The following is a 21,999-nucleotide window of genomic DNA, read 5'->3' as shown; positions in this document are numbered from 1 at the left end:
ATCGTACGGTTTCGACGACATCGGTATGAAATGGCAGAAACTGCTTGTGTCACGGAGCACAACGATTAGGTAAGCTCGATTTGTGCAATGCGAGTGAAGGGGCTTTTCGTGGATCAGTCTACATAATTTTTCCTGATCAAAATAGCTTCGTTTGGAAATAATAGAGCAGTTCCTTTAGAGCGGGCATTGGAATCACTAAAAACACGGAAGCCCTTGACATTGTGAAAATCTGATTGCAAATTGAATCTGATGGGTAAACCATGGGATGGGCCAGTTTACCAAAACGAGGTTCCAGTTATTACGTAGTACACATGTATTTTGCAGATCCAGGCCTGGTAGTGGAAGGAAACGCAGTGGACCACTGGTTGTCTTGCTAAGGAATAAATAATATATTTCTTCAAACATTCAGTTGTGTATTACAGAGAAAGGATTGGCTACCGCAGTTGAACAGTTTTGGATTAACTCAAGCTTTCTTTGGGAGAGGGGTAAGTTTGATGTATATCTTTGTGAAGGCATGTTATTGTTAGCCGTGGGGGATGGTATGGGCCACTGATGGGTCGTACAGAACACATAAAATAAGCCAACTGGACCAAAAGGTACAGGTTTGGCCTGTAACCCCCCTGGTAGCTTATTAGTGAAAGTCCTGAGGATATGCTACAATGTAAAAGGATACGACGTTCACAAATGACTGAGACTAGTTATAAACTAGCATACGGCGGCGTTACAATGTAACCTTATATCTTCAACTTTAAGCACTAGCCTACATTCTGGCCGTTGGCAACTGTACATGTAGGCTACATATTAGTTTTTACTTACAAATATAGCTGTTTTTTACATGTTAACCACATTTTGGTTGAATGGTCAACACTTATTGAACAATATGGTGTCGTTGCGATTTTAGCGCCGCACGGTTGATCACCTATTGCTGATTTTGCGGTGCGGTAAATGAGTTATGTTATCAAATCACATCGACCATATTATATAAATCTAAAATAAAGTGTTCATAACTGAATAGCATATTAAGCTTATCAGGTTATAACACAGACATTAGAGTCATCCACTCACAATATTTGTGATGAGCATTTGCTTACTATGTAATTTGTTGTCTGGTCATCTTAATTGGTCAATCCACTGTGTGATTTGATTGACCCTTGACCTGCATACAAGAGCCCACAGTTTTGGCAACCTGCTCCAAAAGCTGACCATACCTGTTCTTCCACTCTGTAAAAAGATTCTGATAACATAGTTTTGCAACATCTGCACTGTTAAGTGGACTGACGTAGCATAATAGGGCCAACCAGAGCAGTGATCATTCATATTGTAAATAACTAGATTGTAACTAAAATGTGAGATGCAAGTGGAGCATTTTCAAGTAGGCTACTGAAGAGGCTGTTTCATGTGGATGTGTACTTGGGAGTGTTGAAGAGAGACAGAGATGACACACATTACAGGTTACTGGTGTGGCAGTGCCAAGACTCTCCCCTATTTTTATATCATGCTCATGATTCATCTTTTTGAGAGGAATCTCCTCTCTAAAGGATCCCATCATAGGAAACAAATCAGTCTTATTGTCTGTGAGAAGAGATCAGAGGAGAACAGAAGTGTGGGTTTGAGGGAGGAGGGAGGATACCAGAAGGAGAGAGAGAGGGAGAACATGGAGAAGACAGGATGCAAGGGAGAGAGAGGAGCTTTTTGGAGGGGAGATGAGTGACCGAGAAGAGGAGAGGAAGATGACATGAGAAAAGAGCAGAGAGGGAATGGCGTGAGGGGGAGGAGGGAAAGTTGATGCGTATGGAGGTCGAGTCTTGGTTTGTGGATTGTTCAGCCATCGGTCAGCGAAAAGCCCACTCAATACAGTGTTCTAAATTTGAATAATGATTTGTCATCTTCAAACCCAATAAAAGATCCATGACTCTCTCTCTCTCTCTCTCTCTCTCTCTCTCTCTCTCTCTCTCTCTCTCTCTCTCTCTCTCTCTCTCTCTCTCTCTCTCGTCTTTCAATTGCCCGATCAAGAAGCTGAGCTATGAGTTTTAGGTCCATTTCTGCAGGCTGTGATGTGATTTGAGGACTCACATCTCTTCTCAGGCGTCTCTTAGGCTTGTGATCATCTGAAATCCAACTGTCTACCTCCCCATGTCTGAAGAGGCATTTGGTCATCAGGATTCAACCAAAATATTCAGAGAAATCTGAGAATGTCATTATTTTATCTGGTTGCTTGCTGAACATGACACACAGTGATTTAGCTCTAAAATCTTGGTTTTGACCAAAACGAAATGAATGGCTGGTTGATAAAGAGGGTTTGAAGTTTGGCCAATATTTTCCAATAATAAAGAGTTTGGGTTCAAAAATGTTAAAACATTGATTGCGTCATTGCTAATAGCTGTGAAGTAGCCTAATCTGTGCTATGGAATTGTTTGTTTTTGATACTTTTATGAAGGGGTTTTATAATGGATTTACTGATACAGACTACATTCTGATCCTTAAAGCCCCGAACTACAGCCTACTGTATGTTAGTGCATAAGTAGGTCTAAAGCTGTTTAGATAAAGCGTAGCCTATATGACATAGCCCTGCCTCCTAGATGCAGATGTTAACGCTGTCCGAAGCAGACTCAAGTCTCCCTGAGTGTTATATATCCACATTGTAGCCTAGGTCTGATGAAGATGTTGTCATTGTACACAATTAATGTGGTAATGTTCTGAATAATACAATGCTAATATTCTCTCAATACCTCTTCCTCATTCATCTCACCCTCTCTTTTCGTGCTTTTCTCTCAGGTCTTGAAAAGCAAGTCCCACTTGGATGCCCAAATACAGTGTGTTTTTCAAGATTTCATCATGAATCGGAATAAGCGTGAAAAAGAGTATTACAGTTTAGACGTCGGAGATTCCACTTTCACGGTTTTGAAGCGCTATCAGAACCTCAGACCCATAGGATCTGGAGCCCAGGGGATCGTCTGGTGAGTCACTCACACAGGAAGAGAACAGAGATGGGAATTAAAAAACAAGTGGATTGTGACAAGAGCTGCCATCTCACTCACACATCTACATTTCCCTTGAGACCTTGTTGAAATCCTTTTTGTTCTGGTTAAACCCCCCCCCCCCCCAGGTGTCCTTTAAAAGGGTATCAGGGGAACTGGGTGTGCTTAGGGTGTCTGCTGTTGAACTACTGCATCTTTACATCTCCTCTTCACTGCCCACAATCTGTCTTTTACTAAGCTGTCTGAGAGACGTATGGGTCCCCATCCAGTGGTGAAATGAGAGGGGAGAAAGCATGTGCTGCTGCACAGCAACAGTCCCATCTCTTCAAACACCCAGACCTAATCAGACAATTATTTACTCTGCTGAATGTGTGCTGTGGGCATGGGAAGTCAGGATGTTTAGTCCTTGTCATCTCCCTGCCTCATTGGGCTCACTGTGAGTGTGGGGAGCCTGTCTAAATACGATCTAAATCAGAAATACAAGTAAAAATAAGATATGTAATAAAGTGTGTAAAAATAATAATGCATTTATTTACTGTGCAGTAGTTTCATATTTTGCTGTCTTTTTTTGGTTCTTTTACAGCTCAGCATATGACCACAACCTCGAGCGAAATGTTGCTATTAAGAAACTCAGTCGACCTTTTCAGAACCAGACTCACGCCAAACGTGCTTACAGAGAGCTGGTACTCATGAAGTGTGTCAACCATAAGAACGTAAGCATTTTATACTGCTCTCTGTGTATGTGTGTGTGTGTGTGTGTAGTAGCATTACAGTCAAACCAAACCACTGTTGTATAATAATGTGCTCTATTTGCCTTTCCAGATCATAGGCCTATTAAATGTTTTCACACCACAGAAGACACTAGAGGAGTTTCAGGACGTGTAAGTGAGCTGTACTGTAGCATGTAACCCTGACTTAGAATTATATGAAACGTCTAAACGCTGTGTGTGTGCGCGCAATTGTATGAATTTGTGTGTGGTGGGCAGTGGGCAGTGGGCAGTGGACAGTGGGCAGAACTAAGGTCTGCTAAGGGATAAGTGATGGGTTAGTACATTGCAGAGTGCATTCTGGGAGGAAGTGTGATTAATTCTATCCTGGCAGAGGAGAGGAGTGTGTGTGTGTATCACTCTGTGTCTGCCTGATTGGAGCTAAAAAGAAAAATGAACAAATCATAGCCTGAGGCCTGGAGTATAAACAGACAGTTTCAGGATGAAAGAGCCCACTCTGCTTTGTGTGTGTGTGTGTGGATGGACTGTAATGTACAGTTTTTATTGTTAGTGTGTGTGTGGGGGGGTGGGGGTGGATGTATGGGAGTATATGGAGTATGCCCAAGAAAGCGTACGTGAATGTGCTGAATGTGTGCCGAATGAGAGCTTGTCCACATTTCCCTGAGCGTGTGAGTGTGCAGGTCTGTATGGTGTACTCTCTCACCACGCCCCCTCCGCCCCGCAGGTACCTGGTGATGGAGCTGATGGATGCCAACCTGTGCCAGGTCATTCAGATGGAGCTGGACCACGAGAGGCTGTCCTACCTGCTCTACCAGATGCTGTGTGGCATCAAGCACCTCCACGCTGCTGGCATCATACACAGGGTGGGTCAACACTGGAGATGCTCACACACACGTGCACGTGCACACGCGTACATTCATCCGAACCCACACACACATTCACTTACTTACTTATTCCAACACACAACTCTCGCACGCACACACTCGCACGAGCACACACGCGCACAGAATAAGTTAGTGTAATGCACACGCGTCCCTGAGCCAGCCAAGCAGCACTAATCTGTGTGACCTAGCTGAGAGAGGCCTCGCCTCGGTCCTAATGTGGAACGCGCAGAGCCCCAGTAAGGTGGAGGCGTACTGAAGATGAGTCACTTGTTGTCAAAGTTCGCTTCCCTGCATGTCTCCTCTCTGCCTGCCTCTCCACAGCTGTCCCGTTTCCCCCGGTTTGGTGCTGTCTGATCCGGGCCGCATTTGAACACAGCAAAAATGACTATTAGCCTACACCACTGGACCGTCTCAGTTGTTATGAATACAAACTGAATATGTCCTGTGGAATGAGGATTTGATACTCAAATAACTATAGAAAGCTAGAGATGCTTACATGCTGGGAAACGGCTTGAAATTCAAAGTAAACATAGTTATAATTAAATCCAAGGCATTTTATTGACTTCACACACCATCATATTTATTCGAGCGCATGGGAAGATGAAATCCTCACATCTTTTCTTAATTCCACCACCTATACCCCCAAGGTTCTTTCCAGGCATTCATCTAATGATTTCTTCATTCTCTTCCACCTCTTCTTGCAGGATTTGAAGCCCAGCAACATTGTGGTGAAGTCCGACTGCACACTGAAAATCCTCGACTTTGGCCTGGCCAGAACAGCTGCCACCGGCCTCCTCATGACCCCCTATGTTGTGACACGCTACTACCGTGCCCCTGAGGTCATCCTGGGGATGGGCTACCAAGCCAATGGTGAGTCAGCCATGGGTTGTGGCATCAGCCAATTAGAAGATGTACTGCAAAACTCTGCTTGCCGCATGCACCTCTCACTTGAGTGCACACACACACTCACTCAGTCTGACACCCTCCAAGGGGAACGTGGCACATGTGGCAATGCATTTTGGGATACTTCCTGTTTGGTGCCTCTGCCTTCCTTCCACACTGTCACACAGCAGCTCCAGGGCTTGTGTTGTTTTATTGATTGTCCGTCCAGAGCGAGACTGGTCTGACTGGATCCAGTCACTTATGCATGCTCTTACTCTCTCAACACTGCCTGCCTTCTGCACTTAGCGTTTCTCTGAAATCTCCATGCAGACGAAATGAGGCTTGCTTCATATCTTAATGTCACTACACAGTTTTTGGTTATTAGATGGAAACACAGGCTTTGCAAGTGAAAAGAAGGAAGTTTAGGCTAGGCTTGAGTCTCAGATTGAGGTGATCAGCCAGTCAGTAGGCTGCCCCTTGTAGTCTTCTGACCTGAACACCCTTAGATGGTCCTGCTGACTTGATTCTTTGCTTATTCTTTCCTTCTCCTCCTGTGCTACACATGTGTAGTGGATATATGGGCTGTGGGCTGCATTATGGCAGAAATGGTTCGCCACAAAATCCTTTTTCCAGGAAGGGATTGTATCCTTGTGCTGCTTGCAGCAGTTTCTGCATTGTAAGCGAGAGAGAGAGAAAGAGAGAGAGAGAAAAAAAGAGTTTGTTCTTCCTTTTCTACCTTTCTTTTGTTCTGAAGCCTTGTTCATGGAATGGATTGCAGAGATCATGTTCAAAAAAACACTGTCAAAAATGATATTTCTTTGGGATGCCTGACTCCTCTTCACCCCCCGTCCTGACACACACCTCCCGCCCTCACACACACACACACCTCCCCCCCTTCACACACACCCTTCCATCACCCCCCTCACCACCGAACAGACAGCACTAGCTCCAAACACATCCGTCTCGCTCAACCTGATGCACCTAAAATGGAATTCCAAACTCTCATCACGGAAAAGTGCACAACATTCACTTTACATCACCTTTACCTCATAGAGCCGCTCAGAATACATACTTTGGCAAAGCAGGAAACGAGTCGTACTCAGACAGACTGTGGTTATCCTGTCACGTAGTCTGGACCAGTAAAAGCATTTAAAAAGTGCCCTGGAATTACACAGGCTGGCAGTCAGCCATGGTTTCAAACACAGACTGAAATCGATATATCAATGACTTCATCTGTCTATGACTTAAGGTGAGATTACTTAAAATGAGAAAGGGGAGGGGGGTTCGCTGTCTTATGTAATAATACTGTTTCTACAGACCTCTGCTTTCATTGTCTGGTTAGTCTGAAGATGATGGGGAAAAATTCTAAACCTTACCAGCTTTCCCTGTTTTTAGACCTGATGAGACAACACTGACTGCAGGAGGGTTGTTGGACACAGACACTAGAGTGAATGCAGGCATTAGAAATGTGCCCCCCCCCCCCCCCCCCCCCCCACGCACACACACAGACACACATCACCCCGTTTGCATCGCCTCCTTTTGTCTGTGGTATTTGTTTGTTGTTTCTTTTGATCTGTTTGTTTGGGTTGTTTGTTTTTGAGTCCTGCATGCTAATTTGGTTGTCATTTCATTTTTCAGTTGATGTCTGGTCTATTGGCTGCATCATGGCAGAAATGGTCCGGGGTAGTGTCTTGTTCCCAGGCACAGATCGTATCCTTACCTGGACCTCCCACCAGCCAACCCTCCATCCCGTTTGTCCCATGTTGTGTAACAGACTGTGTGAAAGACTGTGTTCAAGAGTGTGTTTGAGGGCCCAGTGTGTGTGTCCTTTATGGAAAGGTTAACTGTTGTCTGGGTGCTCAAAGGGTTTTAGAGTTGGAGGGCTGGTCTGTGATCAGTTGCACATTTTTAAATCAGGCAAAAAGTATTAAAAGAATCGAATTAAGAATACAATAGAGCTGATCCTAGATCTGTCCGACTCCCTCGTTGAAATTCTTTGTAGATACTAACCCTTACCCACAGAGTAGTTGTCCATCGCTGCAGGCATCCATGTTCTCCAATCACAGCGGCTCCTCCAAAACAGCTGTGATGGCTACCTATGTGTTCCTCTTTTGTGTTCATGATCCACCACAGCAAATGGGGGAGGAGATATATTCTGACCAATTAGGAACCCCTCACACACAGCCCAAAAATACCGACAATGAATCCCAAGCCCTGTCACAATCATGTCCTAACCCCCCCCACCCCCAAACCCGACAATACACTGATTCTCCTTCAAGCCCTCAGGATGTCCTCTGTCCCCCCCTGGTCAAAGCTGTGTGAAGTGTGTTCTTCTTAACGGTGGCCAATAAAGATATCGACCAGTGGAACAAGGTGATTGAACAGCTGGGGACTCCGTCTCAGGAGTTCCTGATGAAGCTTAACCAGTCGGTAAGGACCTATGTGGAGAACCGACCTCGCTACGCCGGCTACAGCTTCGAGAAGCTCTTCCCTGACGTCCTCTTCCCCGCCGACTCGGAACACAACAAACTGAAAGGTAAGGAACCCCTGTCAGTGCTTGTTGCTAATAAAGCTGTGTTCTATTCAATTATTGCGTCTACAATTTAAAAGGATGAACATATATCGTATTAATAATCTTTGAATTATAAGACCTAGATAATGTCTTAATGACAGAAATCTCAGTTTAGTAAATCAATTATTTATAGGACGCCTGGCAACCAGATAGCTGTGCTGTAGGTTTTTAAAGAGCTTGTGTGATAAATCTTTCTTTGTGGTGCACCAACCCAATTATGTGATGGGCGATTGGCAATTCTACTAAAAGTAGTCTTGTTAAATCAACATTAATGCCCCGTCCTCATTGGTGCCTTATCCTGCTGGGATTGCGATCATGTTTGAGTGAGGACTCCAGTTTCTGGCCCACTACACTAATTTATCAGCATAGTGAATGTCAAAGGACTGAAGCAGAGAGAGAGAGAGAGAGAGATTTGTCTACCATTAATTTCTCTATTTGTCTCTACTGCCTTGCAGCGAGTCAAGCCAGAGACCTATTATCTAAAATGCTGGTAATAGATGCATCCAAACGGATCTCGGTGGATGAGGCTCTGCAGCACTCCTACATAAATGTTTGGTATGATCCGACTGAAGTGGAGGCGGTAAGCACTTGTGTCCCATTTTGTGTGTGTGAAGAGGGGTTCTTGTGTTAATTATCGACTCTGTTCTGTGATGAAGTGTTGTATGAGTGGGGGAAAGTATGTGTGCATTACTTTGTGTGAAAGGAAGGATGTTTGTGTGTAAGGGCATTCGTGCACAGACTGAGTGATGATGATTTACGGTGAGAGGGGCAACATGTCAAAAACAGTCACCACAAAATGAGGGCAGGTTTGCCAGTACATCTGCAAAGGAAATAAGGAATAGGCTGGAGGCAGTGAGGGAGGAGGGAGGCTAAAGATTAAAAGATGGAATAGCATGACTTTGATGATAAACATCACCATGCATCTTCCCTCCACAAGCAGCAGGAGCTCCATAGTTGAACCCAATTGACAGCCAGCGGGGGGGTGTCTGTGTGTGTGTGTGTGTACCATAGGAACACTCAGGGATGTGTCAACCTGCTGCAAGATTAGAGCCATGTTATAAGAGATAGGAGGGAGAGGGAGAGAGGGAGTGGGAGAGAGAGGAAAGGGATGAACTGTAGCTCTCCCCGCTAAACATTTCTTTGGAGCTCGTATTGGCCTTGAGATTAATCCGCAGTGCTGTCCGTTGCTCAAATTTATCAAATATATAACTGTGTGAATTTCTCCAGAATCTTCAGCTAATCATATTTTTACCTTCGCTATCAGCCTGTTTTTGAAAGGTCGTTCTTAATAATGTGTTTTTCTCTGTCAGGCGAGCTGAAGTAACTCAGTATTTGAACATCAACTGGCTGATTGAGTTACACTGTGGAAACAAATGCTGTGTCTGTCTATAGTTTACTTTGGTCGTTAGCTAATAATAATGTGAGTACAATGTATATTATTTCAGCCTCCACCCCTCATCACAGACAAACAGCTGGATGAGAGAGAGCACACTGTTGACGAGTGGAAAGGTAGGGAGTCCCTTTTCTGCCAATCTTTATACTGGATAGGTCAATCTTTTCAACATGTCAACATCTATGACAGAATCTCATTCAAAATCTACAAAGCCATATACATGCCAGCAATGCTCTTCTCCAGCACAGCCAGTTCAGAGAGGACAGAGTCCTGTATCTCAACTGCTTGTGTGTGGTAGTGTAATGAGTGTGATGACACCAGATTCACACCTGTGCTGGAGGAACACACTGTTCCACGGCTCATCTGGGTCTCCTCAACCAATCTGGTGGAATCTGAACAAAGTTGACCTTAACACTCCTAATTATGTGCACAAAATATTTAATATAGCTCCTTATGCCAACAGTGCAGCACACAATTATTGCAGAACTTCAACTGTTTCTCTTCTCCTTTTCTCTTCCGACTGTTTCCATTCCAGAGTTGATATACAAGGAGGTGTTTGACTGGGAGGAAAGGACGAAGAATGGAGTGATCAGGGGACAGCCAGCCTCTCTAGGTTAGTAGAGAGAGTGGACCAGCCTCTCCCTCTGCCACTCCCCCCTTTGTTTTCCTCCTTCTCTGAATCCATAGCCCAGGCTTCAGTTATCTTACTGGGTGCCTTCTCTCTGCTCCTCATAGCCCAGGCTTCAGTTAACTTACTGGGTGCCTTCTCTCTGCTCCTCATAGCCCAGGCTTCAGTTAACTTACTGGGTGCCTTCTCTCTGCTTCTCATAGCCCAGGCTTCAGTTAACTTACTGGGTGCCTTCTCTCTACTCCTCATAGCACAGGTGCAGCAGTGAGTGGAGACACCCAGCAGCACCAGCAGCATCCCCACCCTTCCACCTCCTCCTCCACGTCTGTCAACGATGTGTCCTCCATGTCTACCAACCCCACCCTGACCGACACGGACAGCAGCCTGGAGACGGCCACCACAGCAGGGGGCCCGCTGGGCTGCTGCAGATGACTATCAACTTGTCCTCCTGGCCTGGCCTCCAGTCCTACCCCTCTCCCTGCCCCCATCCGGACATGGCTCTCACCTCTCCGCTTGTCTTCAATGGTGTAGCATTTAGGCCAGTTTTTTGCTGTTTTATGTGTTTGTTTTCTGAAACGAACAAAAGAAACCTTTTTTTTTCGAACTGCTACAGAGTTGTTATTTTAGTTAGTTAGGTTTATTTTATTTTTTATTCCTGGCTGTAATTTATTGTTGCATATCTTTATTTTGGATTTTTGGGGAGCCGAAGACAGAGATCGTAAAAATGTCACTATGCTTCGGTTTCTTAACAATATTGAGAATTTTTTTGAGAAACATCTTTAAAAGCTTTCATGTGACTTGGACGTATTTTTTTAAGTCGATCATTTTACTTCAAGCTACTGCTATTTCAACTTGCCATATCAATGTAGAATGGGTTTGTACAGATTTTATGGTAAATACAGTATATATTTTTTTTCAGTTTGCAGTGAGCCATTTTAAACATAATTTTATTGATAAATGTATGATTTTAGATCTTCCCTGCAGAATCATACAATTTTATTTAGCCTTTTTTGATTCTTAACTATCAGATATTGTGTATAAAAAGAAGAGTTTCCTCTTGTGAGTCACTACTTCCTTGTAAAAAGTTTCAAGTTTATGAAAGCTTTATTTTTTGCTAGCTTATGTTTAGTTTAGTCTTAAGATATCTCAAAATGCTGTTTGAATTCAGAATTTTCCTATGGGATATAAGATGAGTCCCCTCTTCAGATTTGTGATTTTGCCAGTTTTAAATTTGTGGTTGTCGTATAGTCCATGAATGGTGCAGTTAGGGTCACTTAAGAGCTTTCAGAAAGGATCATAATTTGTTTTCTCCACGACTGCACTGGTTTGTTATAAATATTCTACGGGTGGATCTTGTTTTAATCGTAGGCGGTTTTGATGTTGACGTATGACTGAGAAACGTGTGAGAGCTTAGAGAGGAGAAGCAGGAGTTGAGCTCGCATAGCTTTTGAGAAGGGAGTCAGAACATGGAAGTAAGGGATGGTTTGAGGATGTGATGAAATTGGTCTTTGGCAAGATAAAGGTTCTTTGGGTTCCTTGAGGATTTTTATTTTTACAATTATCTGTATCCCATTGTGCAATTGATGTACATTCACAATTTTAATACAGCTTGCAGTATGTTGAAAATCAATTTGGAAATGACTAGGTACAGTATCAGAATTGAAGAGTAATAATAGCTAAGGAAATTGGCTACCTGCATGCGTGCACTAAATCAAGTCACCCCTTTGGTCTAGTACGTTGACAAGGCAACAGAACCATGATTAAATCAGATGAGTCATTGCTTAAATGACTCTTAACTGTATGCAATAATGGTGTCCTTCCATGTGGTGTTTTGAGTTTGCTTTTAAAAAGGAAAAGTGCCTGTAGTTTGTCAAGCATTCATTCCTAGGAAAAGGAGTATTCATCTGTGTAAAGGTTAATGGTGTCTAAAAAAAAAACAAAGTCAATCACAAGTGAGGCGGTTGTAGTCACAAATGTTTTGTATATTTTTCTACTGCATCGGTTTTGACCCTGAAGTTGGACACAGTAGTCTTTTGAGAGAGGTAGTATGGTAATTTATGCGTCAAAGTATTTTAGCACATAGGTTTGAATAACTTTGACAGGACAGTTTTATCAAGGTCTTTCATCAAAGTAAAAATTAGTAAATAATTGTTTTCTATAACAGAGAATGATATGCTTGTTTGCTATGGGTTTGCGGCTTTATACTTTGCATATTAACAAAAATGTGCTGATTGTAGAAGGAGGAAATGATGGGAATATCCTCTTTTGTTTTAATCGAAATTTCTCAATGAACCAAATTGTTTATGTTGAAAGGTGACTAAATGGCTGTGGTGTTGTGTTTGTGGAAGGGTGCATTCCAGAATGCCAGCCTTGGTGGGGTTGTGTAACTGGTTATCTGGGAATGAAAAGTGTGTTGTGATAGAGGTAGGGGAAGGGGTGGATAGCAGCCATTGATAGGTATACAATGTTAAAGTAGCTGTAACACAAGAAAATAATTAATCAGAAAAGAACACCTTTTTGTTGTTGTTTTTAAGTGCTCTTAATTTTCTTAGCCCAACATACAGTACAGGGATGCAAATGAGGATTTATTAAAGTAACTGTTGCTTCTGTGATTTTTTTAATTGCATCTCTAAAATTGTAATTGTCCTGATTTAAATAGACTTTGATGAACTACCTCACACTAAATTTCTACCAGTTCTTGGATACTTTAGTTGCCCACATAATTAGCTAGCAAAGACATGTGAATAGAGATTCCATTATTTATTTATTTGAAAGTGTACTATTGTCAATGTTAGGAGACCTATAGTTTTGTATATTATGTATACTTCACCTAGAAGTAAAGAGAACTGTTTATGTAAATTTCCTTCTTTTCTTTTTCTTAATTTTTTTATTTTCTTTTTTACAGTTCATGTGCAATACCTTCTGCAAATTGTGCTAGTAGTAAGTGATGGATCTAGCCCATGTTAGTAGTATGTTTCTGAAGGTAGAGAAGTGTTTGGTACTGTCAATCCATGTTTTCCTTTTTTTTATGAATTATTAGGATGATTCTCTGTGACTTGTTTATAGTCATGATGTTACGTAATCAGTCTTACCTGTCCATCAAGTCTGCGGTCAGAGGGGTGTCGAGAGCGAGTCACATCACGCACGGCCATTGAGATTTTGATTGTTATGTGGTAAGGCCAAAATAATGTTAATCAAAAAAAAAAAAAGATAAGTTAACGCCTAAAACAAACTCATATATGTATGGTGCTGGTTTGTAATGTTTGCTAGTGAAGCCAGCCATGCAAGTAGTTAAGATTTCCTGGCTCTGCGACGTGTCCCTGAAAACCGCAACCAATGAGAAGTGCACTACTAGAATTAATGCACTGGGATCTGACAATGCCTACATAAAAAAAAACATGTACTGCAAATAAAAGAAAATACAATTTGAATCACGTGGTTCTGTGTCATTGTTTAATTTTAAAACAACACTCACCTGGATCCACAAGGATTGGGAGGTGGGAGGGGGAGTGTGAAATGATGATCATGTTTCTTTCTAGACTGTAATAATGACTAGTCTATACTTTCATATAAACTGTAACTCCATGACATCAGTATGTATTTATTTCTATAGTGTGACCTCTATTAGAAGTGTTTAATACCCATAATAAATAAGCACCATCTAGTTCTCATAGATAAGACATTTAACCTGGGATTGAGAAGGACATCTCCATAGAAACATCACTTTGTAAATATAAGCATATGAACAGCATGTGATTCAGTTATTGAATTACACAGTTTTATAAAATGTAAAAAATGAAAATACAATACAAATGATATAAATTACAGTCACATTGTCTTGAACTAAAAGCACTTTCTCACAATAGAATGCTGCTTAAAGAGCAACTGGTTTGGACTGTTTAAGTCTGTAGTGGTTATAATCTGAACAAGGGGGCTTGTTAACTATCAACAATTTCACCACATGCAAGGCTCACAATAAATTAAAACTTGCTTGAATTTCCTTGAAAAGGTATTCATCAGCAATAGTTAACAATGCATTCAATCCTAATTATCATATTTAATTTTAATTTGTTTAATTCTAGACTTTAATTGGACAGGGCTGGCTTCATCAACATCACATTACATTCACTATATTACGGTGTACATTCTTCACTCAATATCGTCTTTTGATTCACAATTGGCACCTTTCCTCAGCAGGTTCTTACACTGGTTTCTTTGCTCTTTTGTAATCCAGATACATGATAAATAATGACAACTATACAGAGAGGCATCACTTTCTGAAACAATGGACAAGCAGGCATAACATCCTCCATCTTCTAATTCAACACCATGGGCAGGTTTGAGTCAAAAAATACACCCCTTCTTACTCCCCTTCGAACTTGGATATGTGCTACTCCACACGGCTTATATATTGTCATGGCAGATGACTACTTTCTCCGAAGGAAGGGAGGAAAGGAGGTTGCATTCACAGAAAATGAAAACAGGGCCATTCCCTGAAGGCACAGCCTGAGAACTGCTTCCTGGTGACTTTACGGGTAGCGGTCAGCTTTGTGTGCCAAAACCAAAATGGCTTCCAGTTCTGACCCTAAGCACAGGTTTTGGTATCAATGTGTCTTGTACGCACAGTGTACTGCAGGCCTACTTTAGGGCCAGCAAATGACTTTTAATGCTAACTGACAGATGATGTATGGACAACATGGCATACACTTTATAGCCTTAATGCTTATTGAATTGTATTGTAGGCACTGCTTATTCATTATGTCAGTTGTTTAAACCCTCATATTTTACTTTAAAGTTAATATAAATGTTATCGATATTAGCGTGGAGATTAGAGATTCCAATGCTCGACCCTTTCCTGCATCCCATCATTTACAAAGTCCATTCATTGAGCCCAGAGACCTCATCACTGAGTCCCATTTAAAGCAATGGCAGTGTTTTAGAAAAGGCCAGTACTGACCTACCAACACAAAGTAATCGACAGCTCAAGTTTCCTACAGCTTAAAAAAACACTACTTCAGATCTCAGAGTCCTAGTACTGGTATACAAACCCTGTCAGGGTACAATGACAGACTGACCAATACTTTAAAACAGTCATGGACCTGATTGAGTTAATGGCCAGCATACATCTTTGTTACTAGTTTCATTCCAATTCAATCAATGGTTCAGAGGCATCATGACGGGGTAACCATGGGGCCTTTCTTTTATCACTCGTCCTCGTCACTATCAGCATCACTTTTTTTATTCCAACACGAGCGCTGATTGAAACGTGATGCAGTAATATGCCTCTAATCATTTGCTGCTGAAGTAGCCTTCTTCATTTTTACCCTCAAGCATATATTCAAAGATATCAGAGTTATCACTCAAATGTCGCCAGTTCCCTCTCAAATGTCGCTAGTCCTTGCCCCGAGTGCCAGGTCCCCCAGCGTGGAGAAGAAGTCCTCCATCTCCTTCTCCAGGAGGCGGTTGCGGTTCTCGGCGTCCTGGCGTGCTCTCTCCGAGTTGCGCAGCTTGATCTCCAGCATGCGCTGCTTCTTTCTCTCCTGCTCCATCTCCTGCTCCAGACGCTCCATCTGGGCACACAAAGCCATGCTGGAGTCCTCCAGCCTGCAGGGGGAGCACACACACGCATATAGACATTTTAACTTTGTGAGGAAAAGGGAAGGAATGATACTCTCTGTTTATATGCGGAGAATTTCGCTTCTGTAGTGTCATCTTGGTGGGACGTACTTTTTGATGCGGCTCTCGTAAGCGGTCTTCTGTTTGCTCAGCTCTTCCTGAAGTCCCTCAACCAGACAGCTCAACGCCCTGGAAGCCCCGTCCCCATCTCCGTCCTCTGACATCACGATGGTCGGCACGGCGGCCATGCTGTTCCCGTTGTCGCTGCACCCGGCGCTGCTCACACACAGCTCCATCGCCTCGCAGCTGTCCTCCGAGCCCCTGTCCACCCCCGCCTCCCCTCTCCCGCCTCCTTCCCCCCTGTCCCTTTCTCTCTGGCCGTGAGGGGAGCCCAGCTCCTGCCAGTCTTCCTTCTCTCCACCCCCTCCACAATGCTGCCCAGCGGACTCACTGCCTCCCGAGTCTGGAACGGAGATCTCGCAGGAGGACGTAGACCAGGGCGTGCTGGCCACGCTGGGCACGCTCCCCATACTCGAGGAGGACGTGACGTTGTCGTAGGTGGACAGCCTTTGAGAGGAGCCGGTGGAGTCCCGGTCGCGGGCGCGTTCCCCTGACGAGGTGCGCCGGTGTCCCCTCAGAGACGACAACCCGTTCATCAACCAGTTCCCCCCTCCACCGCCAGACGTCACGCTGCTGGCGTCAGCCGTGGCACTTCCTCCTCCAACGATCTGCTTGGCCTGAGCCTGGGTCCGAGGTGCCGACGATCCTTTGAAAGAATACTTCCAGGAGGGCAGGGTCTTAGCCTGCTTGCTGGGGCTGACCAACGTCTCACCCTTTCCCAGTCTGGGGGTAGGGTTGGGGTTGGGACTGGGGGTGATGGCAGCACAGAGCTTGGCATCCAGGGAGGAGGCACTGCTGCTGTGAAGGTCCTGGTCCGGGTGTGAGGTGGGGCAGCTGTGGAGATCCTCCTCGGAGATCCAGGCCCCAAGGCTGCGGTGCTGGAGCTGCTGCCCAGGGAGGGTGACGTCCAGCTCAGGACCCTCCTGGTCCCTACCTGAGTACAGACGCTTCTGATCTCTGATCAGGATGGTCATCAGATGCTGGACTAAAGAGGTGCCTGGCCAGGAGACAAACAGAGAGAGAGATTGAGAGAGAGGATTATGACCACTAGCTTCCCAAACGATGAAATCAACTGAGAGGTTTCAAATTATACCTGGACTCTAATACAAAACTTTGATTTGGCATCTAAATATCTCATCTCAAGATATCACAACTCTCATAACTTCAACAGTAAGTTCAGTATTTACATGAAGTAAATGTGTGAATATTTATACCCTCCATGATAGCCACTGGGTCCTCCATCTTAGGCCTGAGGATGTTTGGTCCAAATACTGTGGCCAGGTTCTGAACTCCCATCTTGTTCTCACTCGCATGTGACTGGACCTCATCAAGGAACCTAGAACAAAAAGGTATAATACAAGGTTTTTCCAGGCCTGTGTGTGTTGTGCATAGTTGTATAGTTGTGTATGTTTTGTCTCTGGACCTACTTGCATATGTACTTCAGGAGATTATAGTTGGCCAGAGGTAACGTGCTGACTTGTTTTCCCAGCTCCTGTACACCCTGAGTGAACGAATGACAAGATGAATAACAGCAACACATACTCGCATGCACACACACACACAAACAGATCTTACTTCCTCCTCGTCTTTGGCAAGTAGCTGGGCACAGGAGAGGAAGTCTTCATATTTGGCGAAAGGAACCACTGGCTCAGGCAACTCGCGCAGGTAAAGCTTCAGCAGAGACGCCACCGTGTGGACATCTGTGTTACTGCACAGAGAACCAAAAATGTTTTCACCTTCACGTGCTTTCTACAGTGCATTGCTCAGCCATTTAACTACAGGGGGAAGCAGTTTAACTAGAAGGTACCTTTCAAATATTCTGTATTATATAAAAGGAGCAAACAGATCGTATTTACCTGTCGAAAAGAGGCTTGTCTCCACAGTCAAATGCTTCTTGTAGCTCTTTTACCAGGTTGGCTTGCCCTGGCATCCTAAATAAGCCTTCTTCATCCAGACCTCTTTCTCTGATGAAGTCCACGCACTGCTCCACCAGGAGAGGGGCCAGACGTGGTCCAAACTTCTTTTCATACTGCACTGTGTCCTCGAGACGCTGGCCAAATATGCCTGCACAAAGGCACAAACATGTTTATAGAATATTTAACGTGGAGAGCAATTCATTCACTTCACAAATTGAAAGTAGTCTTGTAATTGCCCCTCCCCGAGATCGACAAACATCTGCAAGCCAGTCAAGCATCAATTAGAGAAGAAGCTAATGCTGTCAAGCCACCTGTTCTGCCTATAGTCTGAGTCTCACCTGCGACTTCCGCACAACAGTCGCAACTCGAAGACAAGTCGCAATAGTCGTAGTACGTCACGGAGCACGAGCCGCAGAGCTGCAGAGCACTCTTTTCATACATTCCAAATCCACATTTCCCAAGTAGAGACGGGCGTAGTAAATCGATCCAATGCTGTTCATACATCCGACACGATGTGTCTCTCGTTATCGTGTAATGACACATTTAAGTGTCACAGCTGTACCAGTGCAACAGAAAATGGACTTGCGGACGGGCGAGACAGGTATGCTGGAGTACCGTCACACTTAAGTGTCAAAACGCCAGCTGACAGCACATGAAAATGGAAATAGCAGACATAGGTCACTGGTTATGTCTGGAGTACTTCCGTTAACGACAGTTCCATAAGTTGGCGACAGTTCTATTCTTGATGAGGAGTTGGGAAGTCGAAAGCATTCCAGCGGCCTTGTAAATTCGAGACGATGGAAATTAAATACCCTCTCGTGCAGCAGGCGATAGGCTGTTCTGTTGTTGGATAACAGGTGTTCATTGCTTTTTCCTTTTAATTCATTTAGACAACTTCTAAGCAGTAACTTATTGATGGGATACCCTCAGTTAGACTTATAGCCTACTAGACAGGCCTAGACTACAGGAACCTACGACTACATATAGGCCCATATGACGGCGTCAGAATAATCTGTGTACTTAATCTTTAACAATCTAAAACAAGATAAAACAGACCTTACTCCATAAAAATCTTAGTTGGTTCACATGCAGAACAAACGTCATTTTCTACTCTCTTTCAGCAGGTGCCAACCACGGAACACAATAATGTGCCACCTAGCCAACCATTGATACTGTACATGAAATGAGTTTAATACTGTATATGAAAGAGCCCTGATGTCAGACCTAGAGAGAAGTTATTTATCTCTACAGCCTATCATCCTCCTATTAATAACGTCCTCTTGGTAACATTAAACCTGGACCTCCAGCATGCTTCTCCTGCACCGTTCACAGCCCAACCCAGTTATATTTCTGGATGCAGGACAAGTACAGTAGCCATGGGAAGACACTATATACCTGCAACCAGGCTGCAGTTGACGTGAAGACTTATGGATCCGGGGCCACTCTGGGGAAGGTGCTAGACTATTTAGGTCATAGCTCACGCTCCGTCGGCCTGTCAATGTCTCTATAAGCACAGTTGCTCTGTTTGTGTTCAAAATAGGTCCCAGTAGTGATTGTGTCAGAGCACAGATAAGAGAATGAGAAAGGCGGTACTGTATATTTGTGATTGTGTCAGAGCACAGATAAGAGAATGAGAAAGGCGGTACAGTATATCTGTGATTGCCACAACAGTGCCGGGATGTTTTATGATCAGTTTTGTCATCACATCAGATCGGTAAGCTAGTTTAAAAAACCCAACAGTTTATATTAAACAATCAATTTAACATGCACCTCCTCCGAAAGGCGCCCAGATGACCCTGCGGATGGCTTTGACCCAGTCATCCATGTCTGTCTGGGAGTTGGCCATGAGGAGGAAGGCTTCATGGCTGACCCCTGCTCGGTCCTTCTCTCCTCCTGTACCACCTGGTAAGAAAGAGTAGAGGGAGGGTGAGAAGAGTCGGAGAGTAGAAGACAGAGAAACAGGACCAGAGGCATTTAGAGAGAAAGGGTGAAAGAGAGTTAAGAGAGTTCATGAAAGGCTGATGTCACTTAGCCTATAATTCCACAGATCTTTAAGAGCAAAGATGAGGTCTCTCAAAAGCTTTTTTTCTTGTGACCAAACAATGTAGGGCAAGTTAAAATGAAACGTCTTAAATCATTTTAGTTTCTTAATAACAATTAAGTCTTTATTTCTAAAATGGGGTTGTGCAGTTATGTCAAGTTCTAAACTTTAGTTTGGTGGATATTTTTGTGACATTTTACCACTAGATGGTACTGTTTTTTCACTTAAATCAGGCCCATCAATAAAAAGAAAATATATATATATATATTTTTTTTTTAAGGTACTTCTGCTTTATTGGGAGAGTGATAGTTACAAAGAGACAGGAAATGTAGTGGACAGTGATAGAAAGGTGCAGGAAAATGCCCAGGCTGGATTCAAACCCGGGTTGCTAGGAAAAGGCCTTAGTACAGTTTAATGCCTGTCCTATTTTACTTACAACCCTCTGAAAGACAGTAGAATAGACATATCCCTTGACCACGTCATTCATTAATGAATGCTGGACTCTCTCCCTTGTCATGTTCCACAGGCTCATTTAGCCCTGCGGGGTAAACCAAATATTAACAGTAGTGCCTTAAAACTAAGTGCCACTGTCACCAAGCTTACCAAACTCACACCAGTGTGACAAACACTGGACCAGTCACAGTGACTGCTCTCGGGGTCTGTCTGTGCTTATTCCCCATGCCTGGAGCTCTGGGACACTGATAGGGAAAGCTGAATGTGATCAAGTTAACAAAATATGTTTTCATGAGCTGGGGTTTTGATGTTGTCATGGTATATCCAGTCATCAATGTGCAACACAGTGATGAGTAATTTGTTGTGGTATTGGTCTTTCTGGTTATTTGCCTACACGTCACCCTCTTTAAAAAACGACGTAGTCTGTTCAGACAGACAGAGTATTGTGGATGGCCTGTCATCTGATATGCACATCTGCATCTATAGCCCTGCTACAAAATAATGAAACGTTGTCTACCTGTGAATATTTCAACGTGCTTATTCAAATGGCTGTCACAAACACTGCGGTTTCTGTAATGACTGCAATTAAAGTGTGTCCTGAAATAATTAAAAACCAGAATTAAAAACCGTACAGAGGAATGAGACTCATCAAGAGAGAGTGATGAAGATGATCTAGCAGTAGAGACACACAGGAGCCTGGAACACCACAGACACTACCCTCTTAGCCCCCTGCTACACACACAGTACAGCAGATCAATCAAGCAATACCAGACATTCAGACACCAGCCTCGGGCTGTCTGGAGGTCTGCAGGAAGAAAGACAGAAAGATCTCATTTCCAAACAATTACGATACAGAGGCTGTGGTTTAAACATGCTTCAACCTCAGGCAACCCAAGCTGGTGCTGCCTGAAGACTGATATTGACTATGCAGAGCTCTATCTTCATTTCCCACCGTAGACAGGCAGTGTGTGTGTTTTGAAGGTCGTTCTGAAAGTAAATGTATCCCTGTTTTCGTAAATGTCAGACTATCCAGTGAGACCGCGGAATGGACCTTTTAAATAGGGATGAATGAGACTTTTTCATGCATAGAAAAAAGCTTCTGCTTATCAGTGGCAAATGTGAACTTTCTGATCAAGCTAAAAGACTGAGGGATCAGTTAGATAGACACCTGCAGTTAAGGATTACACTGATAACTCATGCGTATTTCAGGATAAACTCACTTTTTATAAAAACACGAATATAACCAATATATCATGGATATAAAATATACTGTACTAATTATGTGTTTATTTAAACGTTGATTGTCCCTGGTGATAGTAAAGCCTATTTTGGGTCCATTGCTGTGGTCATGTGGTCATGTGGGGAGAGCTGTGAAAGTGGTATTTTCACAATGGTCAGTGTGTGACTAATGTGGTAAATAGCACTGATCTGGTGATTGATCATGCTGGGAATTGAGTCAGTAACTGGTTGCTCTTTGTGCAGTGTATGATATACAGCTCTGTTTCTAGAGAAATGGACATGTGTGGAGAGTTATTCTGTAGAATGTGGAAACCTCTGGAATGTATGAAACTATCCACTTCATTCTGAAACCTTACTAGACAAGCCAATAATATGTATCTTCAGACTGGGAAACTGTTTCTTACAGAAGTGAGTGTTAAAATGTGTTTGATCAAGGACACATCCTTCTAGACTTGTCTTCAATTAGGTTTGTGACTGCCTCACAGCTAAGAACACCTTCCTAAGAAGCTACAGCCCCTTTCAGTGTTTGACGTGCACACCATCATCTCC

The 21,999-nt window shown here is 43.4% G+C and overlaps 2 protein-coding genes across 4 annotated transcripts in view; one reads left to right on the top strand and one right to left on the bottom strand.

Moving 5' to 3' along the window:
* The first annotated feature begins 171 nt into the window (after positions 1 to 171).
* On the top strand, positions 172 to 13,496 carry mapk8b (mitogen-activated protein kinase 8b). 3 transcript variants are annotated; one of them, XM_047032172.1, is made up of 12 exons: positions 172 to 485; positions 2,776 to 2,957; positions 3,562 to 3,691; positions 3,801 to 3,859; positions 4,431 to 4,569; positions 5,295 to 5,460; positions 6,043 to 6,114; positions 7,826 to 8,008; positions 8,500 to 8,624; positions 9,490 to 9,553; positions 9,973 to 10,050; positions 10,322 to 13,496. In XM_047032172.1, exons 2-12 carry the CDS (start codon positions 2,836 to 2,838, stop codon positions 10,495 to 10,497), a joined length of 1,314 nt encoding a protein of 437 aa, XP_046888128.1. In that variant the 5' UTR covers positions 172 to 485; positions 2,776 to 2,835; the 3' UTR covers positions 10,498 to 13,496. The 3 variants fall into 3 exon arrangements, with proteins under 3 accessions (XP_046888128.1, XP_046888125.1, XP_046888126.1); XM_047032169.1 differs by lacking the exon at positions 6,043 to 6,114 and adding an exon at positions 7,111 to 7,182 and having other exon boundaries at positions 179 to 485; XM_047032170.1 differs by lacking the exon at positions 6,043 to 6,114 and adding an exon at positions 7,111 to 7,182 and having other exon boundaries at positions 188 to 485; positions 10,317 to 10,420.
* A 68-nt stretch (positions 13,497 to 13,564) lies between these two features.
* Positions 13,565 to 21,999, bottom strand: part of si:dkey-191m6.4 (rho GTPase-activating protein 22) — a 22,225-nt gene continuing 13,790 nt past the window's right edge. Inside the window, exons 4-10 of the mRNA XM_047032303.1 lie at positions 19,488 to 19,619; positions 17,658 to 17,865; positions 17,377 to 17,509; positions 17,229 to 17,302; positions 17,016 to 17,137; positions 15,793 to 16,798; positions 13,565 to 15,669 (exon numbers count right to left, since the gene is read on the bottom strand). Of these exons, the coding sequence (XP_046888259.1) occupies positions 15,447 to 15,669; positions 15,793 to 16,798; positions 17,016 to 17,137; positions 17,229 to 17,302; positions 17,377 to 17,509; positions 17,658 to 17,865; positions 19,488 to 19,619 (1,898 nt within the window). The 3' untranslated portion in view covers positions 13,565 to 15,446. The remainder of the gene's footprint in view (positions 15,670 to 15,792; positions 16,799 to 17,015; positions 17,138 to 17,228; positions 17,303 to 17,376; positions 17,510 to 17,657; positions 17,866 to 19,487; positions 19,620 to 21,999) is intronic.

The sequence above is a fragment of the Hypomesus transpacificus genome, chromosome 13 (genome assembly GCF_021917145.1).
Source record: "Hypomesus transpacificus isolate Combined female chromosome 13, fHypTra1, whole genome shotgun sequence".
Lineage (NCBI taxonomy): Eukaryota > Metazoa > Chordata > Actinopteri > Osmeriformes > Osmeridae > Hypomesus > Hypomesus transpacificus.
The sequence above is the reverse complement of the archived record's forward strand: the minus strand, read 5'-3'. Positions and strand labels throughout refer to the sequence as shown.

Bases quoted from the DNA above. Each gene is read 5' to 3' on its own strand.
- mapk8b (XM_047032172.1), top strand. From the start codon at position 2,836: ATGAATCGGAATAAGCGTGAAAAAGAGTATTACAGTTTAGACGTCGGA. The intron at 5,461-6,042 runs GTGAGTCAGCCA...ACACATGTGTAG, and splicing joins GATGGGCTACCAAGCCAATG to TGGATATATGGGCTGTGGGC. The intron at 10,051-10,321 runs GTTAGTAGAGAG...CTCATAGCACAG, and splicing joins GGGACAGCCAGCCTCTCTAG to GTGCAGCAGTGAGTGGAGAC.